Raw genomic sequence first — 22010 nt, 5'->3', positions numbered from 1 at the left:
GTCCAACGTGCTTCTTCACAAGGGCACCAGAAATTGCAAATGACCCACTGTGAAGGGCTGTGTGTGTGTGTGGCGTTTAATGGTCTCTATTCTTACTGACCTTAACAGTGCACAATACTATGCGATCCCCTTCACATCATGTTTACATGCCTTACATTAGCCTGACTTCATCCATTTGGTGAAGAGCCCACCATTGCCCTTATAGATAATGCCATCATTGCCCTTATAGATAAAGCCACAAGGACGTTTTCTCTCTTTGCTGTGGTGTTGGTTGTCTTATTTATCTCTTTGATTCAGTCTATGTTTTTGTCATGGGTGTGTTGATCACCGCGTTAGTGTGTGTTTTTGTCATGGGTGTGTTGAGATTACCGCATTAGTGTGTGTTTTTGTCATGGGTGTGTTGAGATCACCGTGTTGGTGTGTGTTTTTGTCATGGGTGTGTGCAGGATCTTTGTGTTCATTCCAGTGTGTGTCCGTAGCCCTGTTTGTTGTGCTTGATCTACTGTGCCCCCAGAAAGGATTCTTCTGAATCTTCCTGTCTGTATCTGAGAGACACACACACACACACACACAGAAAGTCTCTCTCTCTCTCTCTCTCTCTCTCTCTCTCTCTCTCTCTCTCTCTCTCTCTCTCTCATATCCTTCCTTTTTCAACAGTATATGAATAGGCCCCTTTAGTATGTCACACCGAGGTGTCCCTCAGGGTTCCGAGGTCAGGCTACCCAAACAGACTCTGCTGCCGGATTACCACCAATTAACATCTCCGCAGACAAAGCGCCGTGGCAGGCCGCTCTCCGGCCCGCGACCCGACCGCTCCGACCCCCTGGCCGCCACCCTCTAACCTTTGAGGTCCGACGGGAAACGCCGCTACTTCACACTCTGTGTGTGTGTGTGTGTTAGAGAGCAAGAACAAGGGAGTGTTGGTGAATAAGTGAATGTATAGGCAGTTAAAAGAAAGGAGAAAAAGCTGGGGGGCGATTTGGTAGAGCCCCCCTTTCAGGCTGCTGGTAGGAGATGCTGTGTGTTTGATGGGGTGGAGGGCTTCTTCTCTAGGATGGTGTAAAATTGGGAGATGCATGTGACTGATGTATCGAAGTGCGTATCATTTTGGGGATATGCTATATGTAAGCTAATTGAAGTGATGATCATCAGTGTTAATAGATTAATATAATTCATATACTTATTTTTCACATGCCCTCACCGCACATGTGTGTGTGTGTTTACACCAACACATGAACATTTCTGTACAGCTTTTTTGTGAAAATATTCTGAATATTTTCTTGTTTTATTCTATTAGTCTTTTCTGTGAGGTAACAGAGAAGCTGGCGCCTATGTCTATGTCTGTACTAATTTGCCTAATGTGGAAGTAAGTAGTCCCAAATGTACTGAGCAATGTTTTTAAGATTTCACATCTTAAATATTTTCCATTAGTGCTTTTGTGTTTGCGCTGTTTTGTTTGCCTTTTTTTTTTTTTTTTCAAAGGTTGATGTACAATTATACCACTGCAATTTTCTGGCATCATAATTACTATCAGAGCTTAGTAAATAGCCATATGTATCTCTTTGGAAGCATATGGGCAATTTGTAGGGTAAGTGTGGCTATTAAGTCCATTTATAAACGCGTCCAAGCAAAGCACATTCTGCAATTTGTCTGAGGGGTAGAAGAGCACTGGGAGATGGTTGTGTGTGTCTGCGTCTGCGTGCGTGTGGGTTGTATGTGTGTGCGTGCAAGGAATGGAAAAAGCCCATAATGTCTTGTGAAAAAAAGGAAGGAATTTGAACAAAGCGTGTATTTTTCTGCATCGGTAAAGAGATGTAGCCTGCGCCGAGGCCACATTGTTGGATGTGCTGGTGGTTTTCTTGAAGCCTAATAAGGGTAATTATGAGAACCTAATGCCTTATTTACCACACCAGTGTGACGACCAGCGCTTAGCCGCTACTCCCGGACGACGAGAGCGGCCAGGAGGCCTTCTGATTGGCTGAGTCTTTTTCTCCCAACCCTTCCTTTTTACTCCCCCAGTGTGCGTTTGGGAATCTCGCTCTCTCGGCACACAATGAAGAAGATTGTGTTTGCTGTAAGCTCAATCCTTGGGGCCAGGTTTTCACACTGTTTTGTGAAGTCGCAGTTAATAAACTAACCTCCGAGATGGCAGAAAAGTGTTCCATTTGAAGCCTGGTGAGAAGTCCCTCGGCAGGAGGATGTGCACTCGAGGCCAGCAAAGTGAACACATGGCCTCTTCAGTTCAGTTCAGTTCCGTACAGCCTACAGTAGATGCTCCTTGCTGATGGCAGGCCAGTTCCATTGTCTCACCTGTTCCATTGTCTCACCTGTTCCATTGTCTCTTCACCTCAGACAGACCTGCAGTGTGCAGAGTCTCTCTCTCTCTCTCTCTCTCTCTCTCTCACTCGTTCAGCTCACTCGTTCAGTAGAGTCACGCGTTCAGCACTCAGTAGACTCACGTGTTCAGCGCTCGGTAGACTCACGCGTTCATCACTTATTAGAGTCACGCGCTCAGTAGAGTCACGCGTTCAGCGCTCAGTAGAGTCACGCGTTCAGCGCTCAGTAGAGTCACGCGTTCAGCGCTCAGTAGTCACGCGTTCAGCACTCAGTAGACTCACGCGTTCAGCACTCAGTAGACTCACGCGTTCAGTAGACTCACGCGTTCAGTAGACTCACGCGTTCAGCACTCAGTAGAATCACACGTTCAGTAGACTCACACGTTCAGCACTCAGTATACTCAGACAGAGGGAGTAGCAAGCTAGCTCTCCGTTTTGTTTGAATGTCAATAGAAGTGACGTTACCCAACATCGACTTAGAGCGCCTTTAAGTAGACTCACTCATTCAGCACTGTCTGTGTGCTGCTTCAGTAATATGTCACGTGTTACAAGAGAGCCGTGCCGAAGCTTGTCGGTTTGAGCGCTTGTCGGTTTGAACGCTAGTCGGTTTGAATGCTAGTCTCAGTGGATATCTGGGCAGCACAGACCAAAGGCTATTATGATATTATGGATGTTAACAAATCTTCACATTCTGTTGCATTTTTGGATGTTTTAAACTAAACCGACTTCACATAGCACCCTGTAAACGAGGAAAAAGATGACCAGTCACCCAGTCCGCTTTGTTTGCTGTCATTTCATTCTGCCTTGTTCCCAAACCTTGTTGAGGCATCAGTGCAAGACTAGAATAGAAGTAAGTGTGTGTGCGTGTGTGTGTTTATATTTTTCAGGCCTTGCAACCCTATTCTGTCTTGTGATTGGTGGTGTTGGTGATGAAAGGAGTGTATAAGACTAGCCTTGCAACCCTATTCTGTCTTGGCTCTCTCTGTCTCAAGTCCCTGTCTGTCTCCCACTCTGCCCTTTATTCAGTTTCTCTCTCTCTCTTTTCACTGTTTTTTCCCCCCTGGCTAATGGGGGCTAAAGCAGGTGGTGTGTGTGTGTGTGTGTGTGTGTGTGTGTGTGTGTGTGTGTGTGTGTGTGTGTGTGTGTGTGTGTGTGTGTGTGTGTGTGTGTGTGTGTGTGTGTGTGTGTGAACAGGCGTTTGTGCGGCGGTGGGTTATTTTGTTGGCCGCTGTTAATTAGTAGCATAGTGGGGCCCCCTGTGGCCCTCTAGTGTGCTGTGTGAGCTGCAGTCTACTGGCGTTTCCACTGGCCTTTGGTATCAGCCCAGAGACTGACAGCTCACACACACACACACACACCAGGCCAGGGCTCTGGTGGAAGACCTGCAGGACACACTACTGTCCCAGCCTCTCCTCTCCTCTCCTCCACTTTCCACTCAGAAAAGGGACGAATTCTGGGTTTTATGCCAACCAGGAAGTTCCTGAACCTGTGTACACACATGCACAAAAAGCCGCAAGATTGCAGAGCAGCACTACTTTGATACACACACACACACACTTTTAATGTCTAATGTTAGTTATTTCTGAAGCCATCTATTTTCCATGTCAACGCCCCAGTGGTGCTTCAAACTTTGCCATTTCTGTAAGTGGGCTGCCTCCCTAATGGCCCTGAAATCATTGACATTCATGTCCCCTGGCCGCGTAGGCTAATGGCCGCCCAGACAGGCAGGCAGTGATCATTTGACCCTATCGGTGTGTCTTGGGGGTCAGTTTTGCATGCCCACTTGTCCTTCCCCTTGCATTTGGACATGGAAATGCATTCTAAAAAGCCCCCTTGGAAAATCCTCCCGCAAAGGTCACTGTTTGGCAAACGCGGGGCCTTGGCGTTGTGATGACCGCTCTGTTCATTAACCTGTGATGGACGCCTTTCACTGTCGAGCCCCACCATACACGCCACGGCTCTGCTCTAGTCTTGGTGGAGACCAAGACCACAGCAGCTACAGTAAGAGTGAAGAAATCCCTTCAGCGTCTCAGAAATCTCCACTGGGCACAGAAAACGCCAGAATCTTTTGATTTGATTGTTATGCTTTCGTGTGTGTTTTTTACTTGCATACATTATGAAAGTAAAATCTGCAATCAATCAGACACACACACACACGAACATACATTATGCAAGTAAGATCTGCAGTCAGTCAGTATAGCTCCTCTTGTGCAGCATAGCTATGCAAAGTGCATCAAAACGACAACAGAAGATAAAGTGTACTTACATTTGAACAAATAGAGTACCGCCGAGTGGGAACATTAAGACAATAATCGTTAAACAGTGAACCTTGAGAATAGAAACATAAATAAAAACAATAGATGGAAGAGGAATTGTGCAATGGTAGAAGAAAGATGATAATAAAAAAAAAGGATTAAGAGGTGTCTTGTATGGATATTTGACATATTCTCTCTCTCCAGCTTACTCCACGGTGTCTGGGGTCAACGGACCTCTGGTGATCCTGGACAATGTCAAGGTAGATGGACCTCACACGTTTCTGTGCCTTCAAAAGTGAATGATGTGCAATTCTGACATTTGTTTAGAACATGAGTAAACACATGAGTAGTGGAATGTCTCACCTGTAGTCTCACCTGTGTTTAGAACATGAGAACACATGAGTAGTGGAAGGTCTCACCTGTGTTTAGAACATGAGTGAACACATGCGTAGTGGAAAGTCTCACCTGTGTGTGGTGTTGGGTGTGAAGTTCCCCAGGTACGCCGAGATCGTCCACCTCACCCTGCCGGATGGAACCAGGAGGAGTGGCCAGGTTCTGGAGGTGATTGGGACCAAGGCTGTGGTCCAGGTGAGGGGGATTCTGTGTAGTGTAGTTTAGAGATATGACTGATTGAGCGTTAGGTGACTCATGTTGTGTGTTCTCTAGGTGTTTGAGGGAACCTCTGGAATTGATGCTAAGAAGACAGCGTGCGAGTTCACCGGTGACATCCTCCGCACACCCGTCTCTGAGGACATGCTGGGTAAGAGAGACACACGCTCACACACACACACACACACACACACACACACACACACACACACACACACACACGCTTACATACACACACACACACACACACGCACACGCTTACACACACAATGCCCGTCTCTGAGGACATGCTGGGTAAGAGAGACACACGCCAAGCACACACCACACACACACACACACACACACACACACACGCCACACACACACACACACACACACACACACACACAGCTTACACACCTCACACACACACACACACGCTTATTAATAATAATAATGCCCGCTTGAGGACATGCTGGGTAAGAGAGACACACGCTTACACACACACACACACACACACGCTTACACACGCACGCACACACACACTCTTACACGCACACACACACGCTTACACACACATACACACGCTTACACACACAATGCCCGTCTCTGAGGACATGCTGGGTAAGAGACACACACGCTTACACACACACACACACACACACACGCTTACACATGCACACACACACATACACACACGCTTACACGCACACACACACACACACGCTTACACACACATACACACGCTTACACACGCACACACACACACACACACACGCTTACACCCGCACACACACACACACACACGCTTACACGCGATGACAATAATAATGCCCAAGATGAGAGAACAAAACAACAACACACACACACACACACGCGCTTACAATTCACACACACACACACGCTTACACACACTTACATGCCCGACGATAAGAGAATGCTCCGTAACACACACACAATTATCATAATACACAATGCCCTCGGGTTTCTGAGGACATGCTGGGTAAGAGACACACACGCTCACACACACACGCTTACACACACACACACACCCCCCCACACACCATCATGCAGACACACACACACACGCGCTTACACACACACTCACACCATCATCCAGACTTACACACACACACACCATCATGCAACCCCCCACACACACACACACACACACAACACACGCACGCACACACCATCATGCAGGCCCTACCACACATGCTCACACACACACACACAAGGTCACATCTGTGAGCACGCACACACACACACACACCATGTGGATTTTGTTGATCTGATCGATGACGTGGATGTGTGTGCAGGGCGTGTGTTTAACGGCTCTGGGAAGCCCATTGACCGCGGGCCTTCTGTCCTGGCTGAGGACTATCTGGACATCATGGGTAAGAGCATTGCGCACTGGACTCTAAGAGTGAATCTCACACACACACACACACACACACTACCATGCAGTTTCATCACATTAACCAGTGAGTGAATGCACTCAGTGTATCTACTTTGATATGCGTAATTGCTGTAGCACATTTGAAATGCCTATGTTGTCAGTCTGGTAGTATGATGCCTTTAGTCTGAGCCTGCTGTCCCAGAGCAGTTTAAAACTGGTTTCCATGGGTTACCGCCTCCAGGCCAGCCAATCAACCCTCAGTGTCGTATCTACCCCGAGGAGATGATCCAGACGGGGATCTCCGCCATCGACGGCATGAACAGCACCAGGCCAGAAAATCCCTGTGGGCCCGGAACCCGGCTGCTCCCAAAGCAGGTACTTACACCAGCCTGGTGCCCACAGCAACTGACCACAATGACAAAGAATCCACCGATAGTTCGAAGCTTACACAGCCCCAAGTGCCTCCTCCCCTCTCTCTTTCTCTAACACAATTAGTTGCCTCCTTCTTCTCCAAACACAATAGTTTGGCCTCCTTCTCTCCGCTAAACACAACAGCTCTGCCTCCCTCTCTCAAACATTAACAGTTCTGTCTCCCTCCCTTCTCTCCCAAATTTCCATAAACACAACAGTTTGTCTCCCTTCTCCAACATTAACAGTTTTGTTTCCTTTTCTCTTAAACACACAGTTTCAGCTCTCTTCCCCAAACATTAACAGGGGCTATGTTTCCTTTTCCTAAACAGCACTATTATTAAACACACAACAGTTTGTTTCCTCATTAATTAAACACAATAGTTTAGCTCTGGTTCTTCCAAACAACATTAAATAGGCTAGGTTCCTTCTCTAAATTTTTTCATTACTAAACACAATAGTTTTGCTTTCCTTCAATTAAACACAATAGTTCTGTTTCCTTCTCTCTCCCTCCCACAATAGCTCCTTCCTCTTTTCTCCCTCTCTCTCTCTCCTCTTAAACACAACAGCTCTGCCTCCTCTCTCTCCAAACACAACAGCTCTGCCTCCTCTCTCTCCAAACACAACAGCTCTGCCTCCTCTCTCTCCAAACACAACAGCTCTGCCTCCTCTCTCTCCAAACACAACAGCTCTGCCTCCTCTCTCTCTCTCCAAACACAACAGCTCTGCCTCCTCTCCTCTCTCTCCAAACACAACAGCTCTGCCTCCTCTACAGTCTTACCCTGGCTAATTGACAGTGAGTCTGCTGTGAGTGTATTTTGTATTTAACAGAAAGCGCGCGGTCTGATGGCTCTATTCTGATGTTGCTGTGTGGCGTTTTGTCCCTGACACACACACACACACACACACACACACACACAGAGGAATTTGAGTAAATAGCACATTAGTGTGTTTGGCATATTTAAATGTGAGAGCCTCTCCACTCTCAGCACAAAGAAGAGAGGTGACCAGGCGCACCAGCCGCTCCTGCTGCCAGCAGCATCCACGACGCCTGGGATTAAACAAAACGGAGAGAGATTTAAATAACAGCTCTGCCTCCTCTCCTCTCTCTCCAAACACAAATAGCTCTTGCATCCTTCTCTCTCTCCAAACACAACAGTGCCTCTTCTTCTCTCTCTCCAAACACAACAGTTCTCTCTCTTGTCTCTTTTTTCACACCAAACACAACAGTTGGCTCTGTTATTTCCAAACACAACAGCTTGCTCTTCTCTCTCCAAACACACAGTTTGCTCTTCCTCTTTCCAAATACAAACTTGGCTCTGCCTCCTCTCTCCCAAACACAACAGCTCTGCCCTCTCTCTCCTCTCTCCCAAACACAACAGTTTGCCTCCTCTCTCTCTTCATTCCTCAAACCCAACAGCTCTGCTCCTCTCTGCAGTCTTGCCTGGCTAATTTGATGCAGTGAGTCTGCTGTGAGTGTATTTTGTATTTAACAGAGAGCGCGCCGTCTGATGGCTCTATTCTGATGTTGCTGTGTGGCGTTTTGTCCCTGACACACACACACACACACACACACACACACACACACACACACACTCACACACACCACGCACGCCTCGGATTGGCCAACAAAAACGGAGAGACCTTAACATTTCTTAGCTTTGCGGCTTGACCACCTGACCCCTGACCCCTGCCTGTTATTCTGTGAGCGCATGCACTGCGCTTATTAGAAGTGCAGTTGTTGACTGGCATAGTCTTGAAATGAGTGGGGCCAAGGATTTTCCTCCCCTATAAGAAGCGCGCAGAATGAACCGCCGAGCAAGGTCAACAAAGTGTTTGTGGTGTTCCACACAAATTTTGAATGAGCAAAGAGCTCAATTCATGTATTCTTTTCTGTGAGCACCAGCAAAGGCTGAACAGATCGCGCTCCCTTCCGTAATAGTCTTCAGGAACGCACTTTCCTGCATTTGTGTTCCTATTTGGCCACACTGATGGTTCTTTAGAAAGAGATATTTGTTTGGAAAATTGGTATTCAGAGAGTTCCTGGAATGGAAGACAAAAGGAAAACGATAAACAAGCGCTCAAGACAAAAGGAAAACAATAAACAAGCGCTCAAGACAAAAGGAAAACGATAAACAAGCGCTCAAGACAAAAGGAAAACAATAAACAAGCGCTCAAGACAAAAGGAAAACAATAAACAAGCGCTCAAGACAAAAGGAAAACAATAAACAAACCTGCAACATCCAGAGAGTTCATGAAGGAAACATGGAAGAACATTTCTTCTAATGCTGAATGTAAAATAATTGTTGCAGTTTTGGGACTACCACAAGAATACATTGACAGTGTTTCCCACAGAATTAAATTCTATTTGTGGTGGTAGGGTTGCCGAACAGTTTTTAACAAATTAGCGCAGCGTGGTTATGATGCTAATCAGATTTAAGCACAATGTAGTACAACCTGGAAAATCCTTGTGTGGTGGTCAATGTTGATATTGTGGTGGGCCGCCACAAATAAGTCAATGTATGGGAAATACTGATTGAACTTTATGTTAGTGTGTGAATTTGTATCTGTGTGTACAGTAATGATTGGTGATGTAATTGTTTCGTGTATGTGTGTGTGTGTGTGTGTGTGTGGGCAGTGGGATGTCCATATCCAGGCTTGTTTTGCTGATGGGAGCCCTTAGACCTTATTCATGTCCATAATCCAGCTCTTCCTCTACTGCACCTCCCCCTCTCTCTGCTTCTCTCTCTCTCTGTCTCTTTCTTTCTTTCTTTCTCTTTCTTTCTCTTTTCTCTCTCTCTCTCTCTCTCTCTCTCTCTCTCTCTCTCTCTCTCTCTAAATCAAAGTTCTAACCTATTTTAGAGCCCCAACTCTGTCTTTAAAGTATCAAAAGGTGTGTGGGTGGGGGTGTATACTGGTGTTTCCAATATGTCTACACACGCACACACAGACAATAAATATAGAAAATGAAATATAATGTGGGCCATAGTCTAAGGACATACTCGGCCAGAAGTGGTCAATTGAGAGGGCACCTGAAGAGTCCTTTAGGGCTATTAATGGGCACCGCTGACGCAGAGAGGACTCTGAGCCTTTGTTCGCCTGTTCAGGGCCACACAAACATCTGGCCAACACACACCTCATTCACTGGAACTAGAACTCAAGTATTTTCAGTTTAAAAAAGCAGTGATGGTGAAGATGTCCTGGTGACACTGAAGAGAAAGAGACACACACACTCACACACTCACACACACACACACACACACACACACACACACACACACTCACACCTTTGTTCTGGAGGGAGCATAGAGGCTTGTGGAGGCTTTGAGATGGAGGTTCTTTCGAGCACCTGTGTGTGTGTGTGGGGGTGTGGGGGTGTGGATCCCTTTTGTGCGGCGGGGGCCCCTCCCAGGAGTGCTGTGGTCAGCGGGCCTTTGTGCGGCGGGGGCCCCTCCCAGGAGTGCTGTGGTCAGCGGGCCTTTGTGCGATGCGTCCTGCAGCCTCCTTCAGCCGCCCCTAATCGTCCCCACTCTCGTCCTTCTGCAAACATTTGTCCACTGAAGAATCCCACTGCTTTGTGCCCAGGGGACAGTAGTGCATGACGCGCTGCTGAAGTGCGTGCGTGCGTGCGTGCGTGCATGAGAGAGTATATTTGTAGAGAGAGTGTATTTTTTGTGAAGCTCCAGAAATCGAGAGCATAATATATATATATATATATATATATATATATATATATATATATATATATATATATATATATATATATACACATATATATACACACACACACACACACACACAAACACAACTTTCAGGCTACTGCATGCTAGCCCAGCTCCTTAACCACTACACTACCACCACCCTACAGGCTACTGCACGCTAGCCCAGCTCCTTAACCACTAGGCTACACTACCACCACCCATAGACAGTAAAAGAAATGGACGAACAGACTCCGTCGTTCTCAATGGGAGGGCACTGACACAAATTGAACGATTTTTCTGTTGGTCCCCCCCAGTACTGCGCAGACTCACACTTAACTTCGTGACGTTAGCCATCGAACTAAATCTTGTAACTCATATGATAGATGCACAGAAATTCTTATCACACTTCCTTCGCCTTCAAAGTTAAACATTTATTTATGTATTATTATTATTAATATCGTCCTCACAAGTGATATCAAGTCGTGTTTATGTTCAAACTATCACACATGATCATCTTCAAAAACAGTCATGGTAAAACAAAACAAAAAAGTTATAGTCTTGAAGCTAATCTTCTTTCCACTTTTCTGACCTACGGTCAATCCATCGAAAACCTCTGAAATGATTATCGTTAGACTACCTAACGGTAAAACTACTGTTTTTCATTAGGTTTACTTGCCTCTGTGCTTTACCTTAACATACAATGCTATTGTAGGCTACATAGCTTTGTTCACGAGTTTCCGTGCTGGCTGGACTACGCTTCTTATCCAAACAATACGGTTATCTCCCTTGATTAATAGCTTCCTTCAAACGGACATGCTAAACATTCTTCTTACGGGAACCTAACGTTACGTATGAGGTAGTCGAGTCTTGTTTTGCCTTTTATTGTTTATGTAGATAACACAGAAGCTACAATATCGGCACAGGATATATGTTATATGAAGTTATGGGAGTTCAAAAAAATCCTAAATGAATGGGCGTTCTATGGGGTTAGCAGAGAGTTGATAACCACCGCTACATCGATGCTTCTACTTCCGGGAATTCGCCTGCCCCCTTGCCACCACCCTACAGGCTACTGCACGCTAGCCCAGCTCCTTAACCACTACACTACCACCACCCTACAGGCTACAGCACGCTAGCCCAGCTCCTTAACCACTACACTACCACCACCCTACAGGCTACTGCACGCTAGCCCAGCTCCTTAACCACAACGCTACCTCCACCCTACAGGCTACTGCATGCTAGCCCAGCTCCTTAACCTCCACCCTACAGGCTACAGCACGCTAGCCCAGCTCCTTAACCACTACACTACCACTACCCTACAGGCTACTGCACGCTAGCCCAGGTCCTAAACCACTACACTACCACCAACCCATATCTTTCAGGCTACAGCACGCTAGCCCAGCTCCTTAACCACTACACTACCACCACCCTACAGGCTACTACACACTAGCCCAGCTCCTAAACCACTACTACACTACCACCACCCCATATCTTTCAGGCTACAGCACGCTAGCCCAGCTCCTAAACCACTACTACACTACCACCACCCCATATCTTTCAGGCTACAGCACGCTAGCCCAGCTCCTAAACCACTACTACACTACCACCACCCCATATCTTTCAGGCTACAGCACGCTAGCCCAGCTCCTAAACCACTACTACACTACCACCACCCCATATCTTTCAGGCTACAGCACGCTAGCCCAGCTCCTTAACCACTACACTATTTCCAAAAGATGTTTTTTTTTTTTTTTTTCCTCTTTTTAGTCAACTTTAGCACAGCACTGACCACTCCCATGCATTGAGCAAGAGAAATGCAGATGTGGTCAAAGACTCGGACAGGAACAGATAACAAGGATTGAGAAAGAGATGATTCTCTCTCACACACACACAGTCACACAGTCACACACACACTCAGCTGATTTACACAGATTGAAATCCCTCTGTAGCTGCCGTGTGATGAGCGAGTTAAGGGGTCAGTCACTGTCCCGTGACTGTTGCTCAACACTGGAAACTCTGACCTCCCATTTCCCCTTTGCTGTCTGGCAGAGTGACCAGTCCCACTGAGTGACCAGTCCCAGAGACAGCTAGTGAGTGACCAGTCCCACTCTTCAGAAAGGCCTCTATGGTCCCTTTGCAATTATGGACATTCAGGCACATGCGTTTGTTTGTTGTTCAATTGTTTTTATTGGTTTTGTTTGTTTGTTTACACACACACACACACACACACACACACACACACACACACACACACAATCAATCAATCATTGGAGACTGCAGTGCTGTGCCCATTTTCAGTATTACTGTTGCAGAAATCACATACAAGAAGGCATCCTTTTGTTTTTTTTGAATATTTTTACACATTCCAACATGAGGAAGCAGCATGGGAAACCTGTCGTTTTTCTGCCTTATTTTCTAACTAGTTTTTCGAGTCTGCAGTATCGCAGTCCAGCTGTTACAGGAGGGTCTGGCGTCCCTTTGTTATGATGCACTTCCTGCAACGCTCACTCGTCCCTAAATTACTTAACTCCCTCTCATTGGTTGGCAGCATAGGGTCTGTGTTCCATGAACTGGTTGCCCCCCCCCACCATAGCAAGATCAAGTCACATTGGCTGATGTAGCCTGGCAGCTGAGAACCCCCATTTCTTCCCACCGGCCAATAGGAGCTTTCCTTCCTGCTAAGCGTCTCTTCCTTTAGCCAATGGGAGCTGTCAGTCTTTTTAGGAGTCCTCGTCAGCGGCCAATGAGGGTTGATGTTGCTAAGGGGAAACAGGCCTTTTGGGATGAAAGAGTTAATGACTGTGGGAAGAGGATAGAGAAAGAATGACAAAATAATAGTCTTTGTGCGTGCGTGCGTGCGTGCGCGCTTCTGTGTCCTCTTCAATGACAACAGATGAAATCCAATCGAAAGCAAAAGCGTTAAATGAAGAGAGGCAGGCGTACAGTAAAAAACACACACACACAGGAAACGGGCCAGGACTTGTGCTGGGTCTGATGGCTAGTGACCAGGACAGGGCTTCTCTGTGGAGTCCCTGCATGATATTAAAAAATATGTTTCATTACGTAGAGGTCAAAAGGTCACTTCTGGCTTTTCTCTCCTGCCCAGAACAGGTGTTCCTGGTCAGAGTTCACAGCAAGGCCACACCACGGATCAACACACACACATACACACACACAGACCATCACATTACTCTTGTTCTCACACACACACACACACACACATGCAAGGCCATCACATTATACAACATTCACGCATACACACACAAAAATGCCATTTTTTCCCAGCTTGTTCTGCCTGCATACACCACACACACACACACACACACACAATTATACCGATGTAACAGATCAAAAAGAAGGCCGTAGTAATGCAGCAGTCTCCATTGTGACGTGTGGCCTGGAGGCGGCATGGTTCATCTGACGTGCTTCAGTGGCCAGTTCGAGTGGAATAAGATTTGTTTTTTTCTGCCTCAGATGCTTATCCACAAAACCAATGTTAAAAATGCTGATGATGTTTCAATAATGGACCCTAATTTAACCTACTGTGCTGCACAGCCACCAGAGGACCCTGGTGGGAATGATCTTTTTAGAAGTAGGAATTTAGTTTTAGAACCTCTTTTGCATTCTCCTGCAACACTTTTGCATTCCCTCGCAATAAGTTTTACGCTCCCTCACAATAGTGTTTAATAGTCAGAGTCAAGTCAAAAGTATTGCCAGGGAATGCAATAGGGGCTCTCAAAAGATAAGTCCCACCATGGTCCTTAGGGCTCTGTACGATACTTACATTGAACTGTTGGTCTGTGTTTAAAATCGGTATCCCTGTCGGGGATACTGCCGCTGGTGGACTGCAGTTTGACTCACTGGTTTGTGGCTGGAAATGGGGAATGACTTTGTTCCTGTTTTTACCCATGATACTTTTTGTCTGCTTAGTTTTTGTTGTCTATAAATTCTCATGTTTGGAAATCATGTTTTTGCCGGTTTATTGGTGTCAATCTTCTCTCTCTCTCTCTCTCTCTCTCTCTCTCTCTCTCTCTCTCTCTCTCTCTCTCTCTCTCTCTCTCTCTCTACTCTGCCTCTCTCTCTCTCTGGGCGTGGCGGGCGGAGTCTCTCTCTCTCTCTCGAGCACGGGCGAACCTGGCGGAGGCCCGGGCGCTGGCGGCTGATAACGGGCGTCTCTTGAGCAAGGGCGTGTCTGCGGAGCGAAACGGCTGGCGTCTGTGAACGGGCCACCAAGCAGGCGGGCGTGCGATGGGCTGAAGCGTCTTGTGGCGGAGCACGGAGGCGTCGATGGAGCACGGGCGTCTTGAGGGAGAGCACGGGTGAGGCGTCTGATAACGGGAACCGCAGGCGTCTTGTGAGGGCGGCGCTGGCGTCTTGTGAGGGCTGGCATGAGGCCCTGAGGCGTCTGTAGGCGAACTGCAGGCGGAAATGCCTAATCACTGGTTTCTCTTTCTTTATTTTCTTTATTTTCTTTATTTTCTTTTTTTTCTTATTTGTGTTTTCAAAGCTTTATTTTTTCTAGAGTTTTTTTGGTGTGTTTAGTGTAGTACTCTCTTGTACTGCGGCGCCTGCTTCTTGACTGGAAGCATGGCAGCCTCAGGTACAGGAAGTTTGATAGTCTTCTGAGGCAACCGCGCCATTAAAATAACTACCAGCCAGCGTTGAGGGAGTGTAGTTTGGCGATAGGAGAAATGGTTGGTCATGACAAAATTCTGTCCGCTGCTCGCATGAATAATGCGGTTATGCTGTTTCTTGAAACAGTGGCCGTGGCCAATGAAGTTGTTGAACGCGGAGTAGGAATTGACGGTGTTTTTACCTCAGTGCTACCTTTTATCGACCCCTTCTAAAAAAGTAATCTTGTCTAACATCCTGCCCTTTATTAAAGATGACATTCTTGCCCAAACACTGTCCCGCTATGGTAAACTAGTGTCACCCATCAGAAAGATAGCAATGTCTAGTAAATCTCCACTCCTGAAACATATCGTGTCCTTCAGGCAATATGTTTACATGATTGTGAAAGATAATAAGGATCTAGATTTGACACTTAATATAACGGTGGATGATTTCAATTATGCGATTTTTGTGACCACACGTATGACGAAGTGTTTTGGTTGTGGTCAATTTGGTCATCAGGTACGAGCTTGTCCTGACAAGAGTGGTAATTCCGCAAATTGATGCGTTAATGATTTGCACACTGATGTGAATGCTGAGAAGGGACATGGCTCTAGTAGGCCTACTGAAACTCATACGAATGGGGAGCATGCTGGGGCAGGAGGGGGTCAAACACCGGGAGAGGGAGTAGTGCCCCGATGCAGTAGAGTGCATCGGAAGAATGCCCCCCTGAGCAGGGTGCTCCTGTTGACCCGGGAGGAGTTGAGGACGCGCAAAGTGAACCAGCTGATAACTCGCAGCATAGTTGTGTGTCAGTGGATAATGTCGATCAGTCTTTTGATGATGATGTTGGGGATGAAAGCTCTCAAATAGAAGCGGAAGAAACCGTTTTCAAAATGCCTCTCAAAAATAAGAGAGTAAACGACATTCACCGGCCAAAAAGAAAGAGGCGAAGCTTCTCACTCCTGGTGACACCGAGAGCGGGAGTGAAACTGATTGTAGTATCAGTTGCACTCTGCGCCCAAGTGGTGTCCCTGCTCAGTGTTACAGCGTAGTTGATATTAAATATTTCTGTTACAAACTAAACATGCCAGAAATGTCCAGATTGACGATTATTTCCCTAACGTGGAACAGTTTATGTCCAAAACAAGGTTGTTTTTGGCTGAAGGGCGTTTCACAGAAAGGGAAGGTTTCCGTTTGAGAAAGTACGTTATAAAGTTAAATACTGTGTTGGGTAACAGTGATACCGACAGTCAGCGTTAATTTCCCTGTCGTTTGCGATGATTAAGTACATGCCGTTTGTCTTTTTTTTTATTTCTGCTCTTTCTCATGGGTGATTTGCGAATTGCTTCCCTAAATTTGAATGGGGCAAGGGACCCATTGAAGAGGGCGGGGCTCTATGAATGGGCAAAGCAGAAACGTCTTGATGATGTTTTTTGCAAAACGCCTGGCGATGCAGGGAACGCGAGCTGACTGGGCATTGGAGTGGGATGGGTTTTCATTACTAAGCCACAACACCTCGGTTAGTGGGGGTGTTCTTGGTTTTGTTCAAAAAAGAATTTTACTCCAGTTTCCCATGAAATTGAGGAAATTGTAGAAGGAAGGTTATTGAAAGTTAGGGCTTGTTTTGAAAATCTTGTCTTTGTGTTTATCTGTGTGTATGCCCCAACGAAGGCGGCATATAGAGTATTGTTTTTAGATACCTTATCCGCTGCTGAGTCTGGGTGCAATAGTGAGGAATTTTTATTTGTTGGTGGAGACTTTAACTGCACTGAAAATGATGTAGATAGAAATCATACTGAGCCCCATATGCTTTCCCGCAGAACACTCACACAATGCATACAGACGCATAACCTAGTTGATGTGTGGAGAATCCTTCACAAAGAGCAGAGGCAATACATCTGGGTCCACGCTCACAGCAACACACTCTCCATGGCTAGGCTTGACAGATTCTACTGTTTTAAACACCACCTGAATATTTTTGGAAACTGTTTGATTTCTCCTGTGGGTTTTTCTGATCATAAGTTAGTTATCTGTATGGTAACCCTGTGCTCTGTGAAGCCAAAGAGCGCATATTGGCATTTTAACACATCCCTGTTACATGATACATTCTTTAGAGATGTTTTCAAAACTTTCTGGGTTGATTTTAGAGCACACAAGGATTCTTTTAACTCCTTGCAGCAATGGTGGGATATTGGAAAAGTACAAATCCAACAATTGTGCAAACAATACACCCAAAACGTCACAAGGGACAGAACCCGATCTGTTGAGGCACTAGAAAAAGAGTTGGTGGAAATTCAGAATTTGGCATATTCTGCTGGGAACTATGATGAAACTGATAATTTGGCAAAAAGGAAAAGTACTTTAGCTGAGTTGCTTGGCATCAGTGCAAAGGGTGCCCTGGTCCCTTCACGGTTCCGTAGCATGGACCAGATGGATGTGCCTTCTAAATTCTTTTTTAGCTTGGAAAAGAAAAACGGCCAGAAAAGATTTATCCACTCACTGCGTTCTGAGTCGGGTGTTCCATTGACGGGCACCCGAGAGATTCGGAATAGAGCCGCACAATTTTATCAGGATCTGTACAAGAGCGAGCTAGAGGCTGAACGGGCTGACGATGTCTTTTTGGATGGCCTGCCACAGGTCTCCATGGAGTCTCTGGCCGAGCTCGATGCAGCTCTGACTTTGGGAGAAGTGGAGAGGGTCCTTCAAGGTATGGAGAGTGGCAAGGCCCCTGGCCTGGATGGCATTCCAGTGGATTTTTACAAGTCATTCTGGCCGGAGGTAGGGGAGGACTTACTGGCGATGCTCAATGACCGTCTCGCCGGAGGGCGTCTGCCGTTGAGCTGTCGTAGGGCGGTCCTCACTCTCCTCCCTAAAAAAGGAGACCTAACGGACATAAGGTGCTGGAGGCCCGTGTCGCTCTTGTGCAGTGATTACAAATTACTTTCCAAGACACTGGCCAATAGGCTAGGCAAGGTAATTGAACAGGTCATCCATCCGGACCAGACCTATTGCATACAAGGCAGAGTAATCTTTGATAACGTTTCTTTGATTCGAGATGTTTTTCATGTTTCCCATTCTCTGGGTCTTGATGTTGGGTTGATCTCACTAGATCAGGAAAAAGCTTTCGATCGGGTGGAGCATAGCTATTTGTGGGATGTTTTAAAGGCCTTTGGTTTCAGTGAAGGCTTTGTGCAGAAGATCAGGGTTCAGTACAGTGAGGGTGTGAGGCAGGGTTGTTCTTTGTCTGGGATGTTATATTCAATAGCAATAGAGCCTCTGTTACACAGACTAAGGAAAACTTTGAGTGGCGTGCATGTACCAGGTTGTATGGTAACCCTTCGTTTATCGGCCTATGCCGATGACATAGTTGTATTAATAAGTGGGGAAAGGGATGTAGAGGTAATCTTAAGTACCCTGGGGGAATTTGGGGCTTTTTCATCGGCCAAGGTCAACTGGCCGAAAAGTGAGGCTCTATTGCTTGGTCAATGGAGAGAGGGGGAACCAAAACTTCCAGATGGGCTGTGTTGGAAAAGAGATGGTTTTAAGTATCTGGGGGTCTTTCTGGGGAATGAAAAAGTAATGCAAAACAATTGGGAAGGGGCAGTTGTAAATGTTAAAGGGCGGCTTTAGAGGTGGAGGTGGCTGTTACCAAAGATGTCATATAGGGGGCGCACACTTATTATTAACAACTTGGTGGCATCATCTTTTTGGCATCGTCTAGCCTGTGTGGACCCTCCACTGGATCTCTTGCAGAAAATACAGTCTGTTTTAGTTTGGGAATTTGGGCCCTGTTCAGTGTGCAAAGGCAGGGGTCAATAACCTCCTTATACTGGCTTTTGTATGAGCCTGTGATTGGGGGTGCGCGTTTGGACGTTTCCGAAGTTGGATTACCTGCGCTTGAGAAGATGCTTCTCAGCTCAAAGACTGTGATTTTAAAAAATGTGATAGATTTGGCAGGATCTGATTTTGGGAATGTGAAGGGGTTCGCTGATTGCTTGGGGTTAAGGTCTTGTCGGGTGGTGTCACATCTCCTAAAAAATACTTCATGTGGCTGTCAATTCTTTTGTCTCAATTTTAAATCCAAATGTTGGTCAGGAATGTCCTTTTTGTTTTCAGAGAGAGACTATTTTTCATGCATTCTCACAATGTGTCAGACTGAGGACTTTGTTCCTTATTTTGCAGCGCTTGTTTAGTAAATTTGGTGCAGATTTCTCCACTGAGGTTTTTTATTCTTGGTTTTAAGTACACAAGGCCAGGCAGAATGAATGCAAATTACTGAATTTCATTTTAGGGCAGGCCAAGATGGCCATTTATGTCAGCCGAAGAAATAAGGTGGATCAAATGCCTGGCGATGATGTTAGTCTTGTTTCCAGCTCTAGCCAAAGCTAGAGTATTGGTTGATTTCCGTTTTTATGAAATGATGCAGGACCTTGAGACTTTTGTAGACTTGTGGTGTTGTAAACAAGTGTTGTGTACAATCATTGACAACAAGTTGCACTTTGAACATCTGTAGATGTTATTGTTTTTATTTATTTTTTTATTTTTGTGTGTTGTGTTCTTAGAAAAAATATATATTCAAGTCAAGTCAAGTCAAGTCAAGTCGGCTTTTATTGTCAATTTCTTTACATGCACTGGTCATACAAAGAATTGAAATTTCGTTTCTTACTTTCCCATGCAGACATAGACATGCTTTAAATACAGACATAGACATACTATAGACATAGCTTTTGGGCATCATTGATTAATTGAGTTTTTGTGCTGTTGTGCAACACAATAAAGTTCAAAATTCAAATTCTTTCTTTCTTTCTTTCTTTCTTTCTTTCTGAGCGCATGTGCGAACGAGTGGGCAGAGTGCTGTGAGTGAGACACGTGAGGGGCATAGCCGTCTGGCTGCGACTTCCTCTGAATTTCTAACTTTATCTTCTGTGTTGCCCTTTTGGCTATTTTTTTTTAGTTTGTCGTGTAGTTTGTTTTGTAGATACTCTTTTTTTGCGGAGGTCAAGGTGGATTCTGATGTCAGTATAGAGGAGTGCAGTTTAGCTGTTGGAAGTCATGGGGCATCATGAGCGTGTGGTCTCGACCTCACGGATGAATCGAGCGATGATTTCTAAGTTCTGTTGCGAAAGCTAAAGAGGCCATTGAGTGCGGTGTGGTCATTAAGGACTCCCTCACACCTGAGCTAAAGATGCCATTGAGTGCGGTGTGGTCATTAAGGACTCCCTCACACCAGAGCTAAAGATGCCATTGAGTGCGGTGTGGTCATTAAGGACTCCCTCACACCAGAGCTAAAGATGCCATTGAGTGCGGTGTGGTCATTAAGGACTCCCTCACACCTGTTCTCCCCTTGAGCAGCAAGGCACCTAACCCCTCACTGCTCCCCGAGCGCCGCTGTTGATGCAGGCAGCTCACTGTGCCGGGATTAGTGTGTGCTTCACCTCACTGTGTGTTCACTGTGTGCTGTGTGTGTTTCACTAATTCACGGATTGGGATAAATGCAGAGACCAAATTTCCCTCACAGGATCAAAAGAGTATATATACTTATACTTACTTATATTGCCCGTGAATTATCACGTTTTGGAAAACTGGTGTCTCCGATAAGAAAAATCCCTGCTGGTTGCAAATCACCTCTGCTCAAACACCTTTTGCCTTTCAGGAGACAAGTTTACATGGTCTTAAATCATGGCCAAAGTGAGCTGGACCTAACGATAAAAAAAAAGATGACCGTTCTTGACCAGGAAATCCTAGACCTACAAGGACTGGTAGCATGCAATGAATGTAAAGAACATACTACGGCACTTAAGCGCAAAAAGAGCATGCTGTCTGACTTGCTGGACAGTAGAGCCCAGGGGGCCCTGGTGAGTCTAGGGTCCAGTGTTTAGCACAGATGGATGCGCCCTCTAAGTTTCTCTGTGGTTTAGAGAGGACACATGGACAAGGCAGACCCATCCGCTGCCTGCTCTCAGATACTGGTCAAGAGCTCACTGATCCCGCTGATATTCGTAAGGGTGCATTAGACTTCTATTCGTAAGCGTGCATTAGACTTCTATTCGTAAGCGTGCATTAGACTTCTATGCTGATCTATATACATACGATCTTACCAATTTGGAGACTTTCTAATGAGGAGACACAGCACTCAAAAAATCCTCCATAGAAATGCATGGGGTTAGTTTGTAACGCCAATATGGCAGTTGTCTACACATATCACACCCCTTCCGCGACATGTGAATACATTGAGCCAATCGTGTGTTGTGATGTCGAGGCTGGAGCAAGATTGGTGTCGTGAAACCTTGCGTACGCGCATTTCTGCCAAAGGGGATGCCCGATAAGTGCCCAAAAAGCGTTGCAATATGGATGCTGAATGGAGGGACTTGCCTAAAAGGACTTTACTATAGCCAGTGATTACTATGATGGACTACCAACAATAGATGAAGGAGCCACTGCTGCATTGGATGAGTCCCTGTCCCTTAAAGGAGAATTCTGATGTGATATTGACCTAAAGTGTGTTGAAACATTAGCCTGGCGGGCCATCCTATACCATTGAAATGTATAGTCTGGAATCGAACCATTCACCTCGCTTAATCCAAGGGGCGGGCAGAGAATTGTCTTTCAAACTGCCTAGGCATGCAATAGGCCAGCCTCACGACCATATCCGTTATCCGGTCGGCAAAAGCGGCAAATACATCCTTCTTGAAAGGAATGACTTAAGTGC

The 22010-nt window shown here is 46.0% G+C and overlaps 1 protein-coding gene across 1 annotated transcript in view; it reads left to right on the top strand.

Annotated features, from left to right (window-relative positions):
* The window catches only part of atp6v1ba (ATPase, H+ transporting, lysosomal, V1 subunit B, member a), a 44574-nt gene that overhangs the window by 5826 nt on the left and 16738 nt on the right, over window positions 1–22010 (top strand). Inside the window, exons 2-9 of the mRNA XM_048270257.1 lie at window positions 4796–4851; window positions 5081–5179; window positions 5258–5351; window positions 6499–6576; window positions 6820–6953; window positions 17873–18008; window positions 20516–20607; window positions 21220–21300. Of these exons, the coding sequence (XP_048126214.1) occupies window positions 4796–4851; window positions 5081–5179; window positions 5258–5351; window positions 6499–6576; window positions 6820–6953; window positions 17873–18008; window positions 20516–20607; window positions 21220–21300 (770 nt within the window). The remainder of the gene's footprint in view (window positions 1–4795; window positions 4852–5080; window positions 5180–5257; window positions 5352–6498; window positions 6577–6819; window positions 6954–17872; window positions 18009–20515; window positions 20608–21219; window positions 21301–22010) is intronic.

The sequence above is a fragment of the Alosa alosa genome, chromosome 18 (assembly GCF_017589495.1).
Source record: "Alosa alosa isolate M-15738 ecotype Scorff River chromosome 18, AALO_Geno_1.1, whole genome shotgun sequence".
Lineage (NCBI taxonomy): Eukaryota > Metazoa > Chordata > Actinopteri > Clupeiformes > Clupeidae > Alosa > Alosa alosa.
Note: the sequence above shows the minus strand (reverse complement) of the source record. Positions and strands in the feature narration are given on the sequence as shown.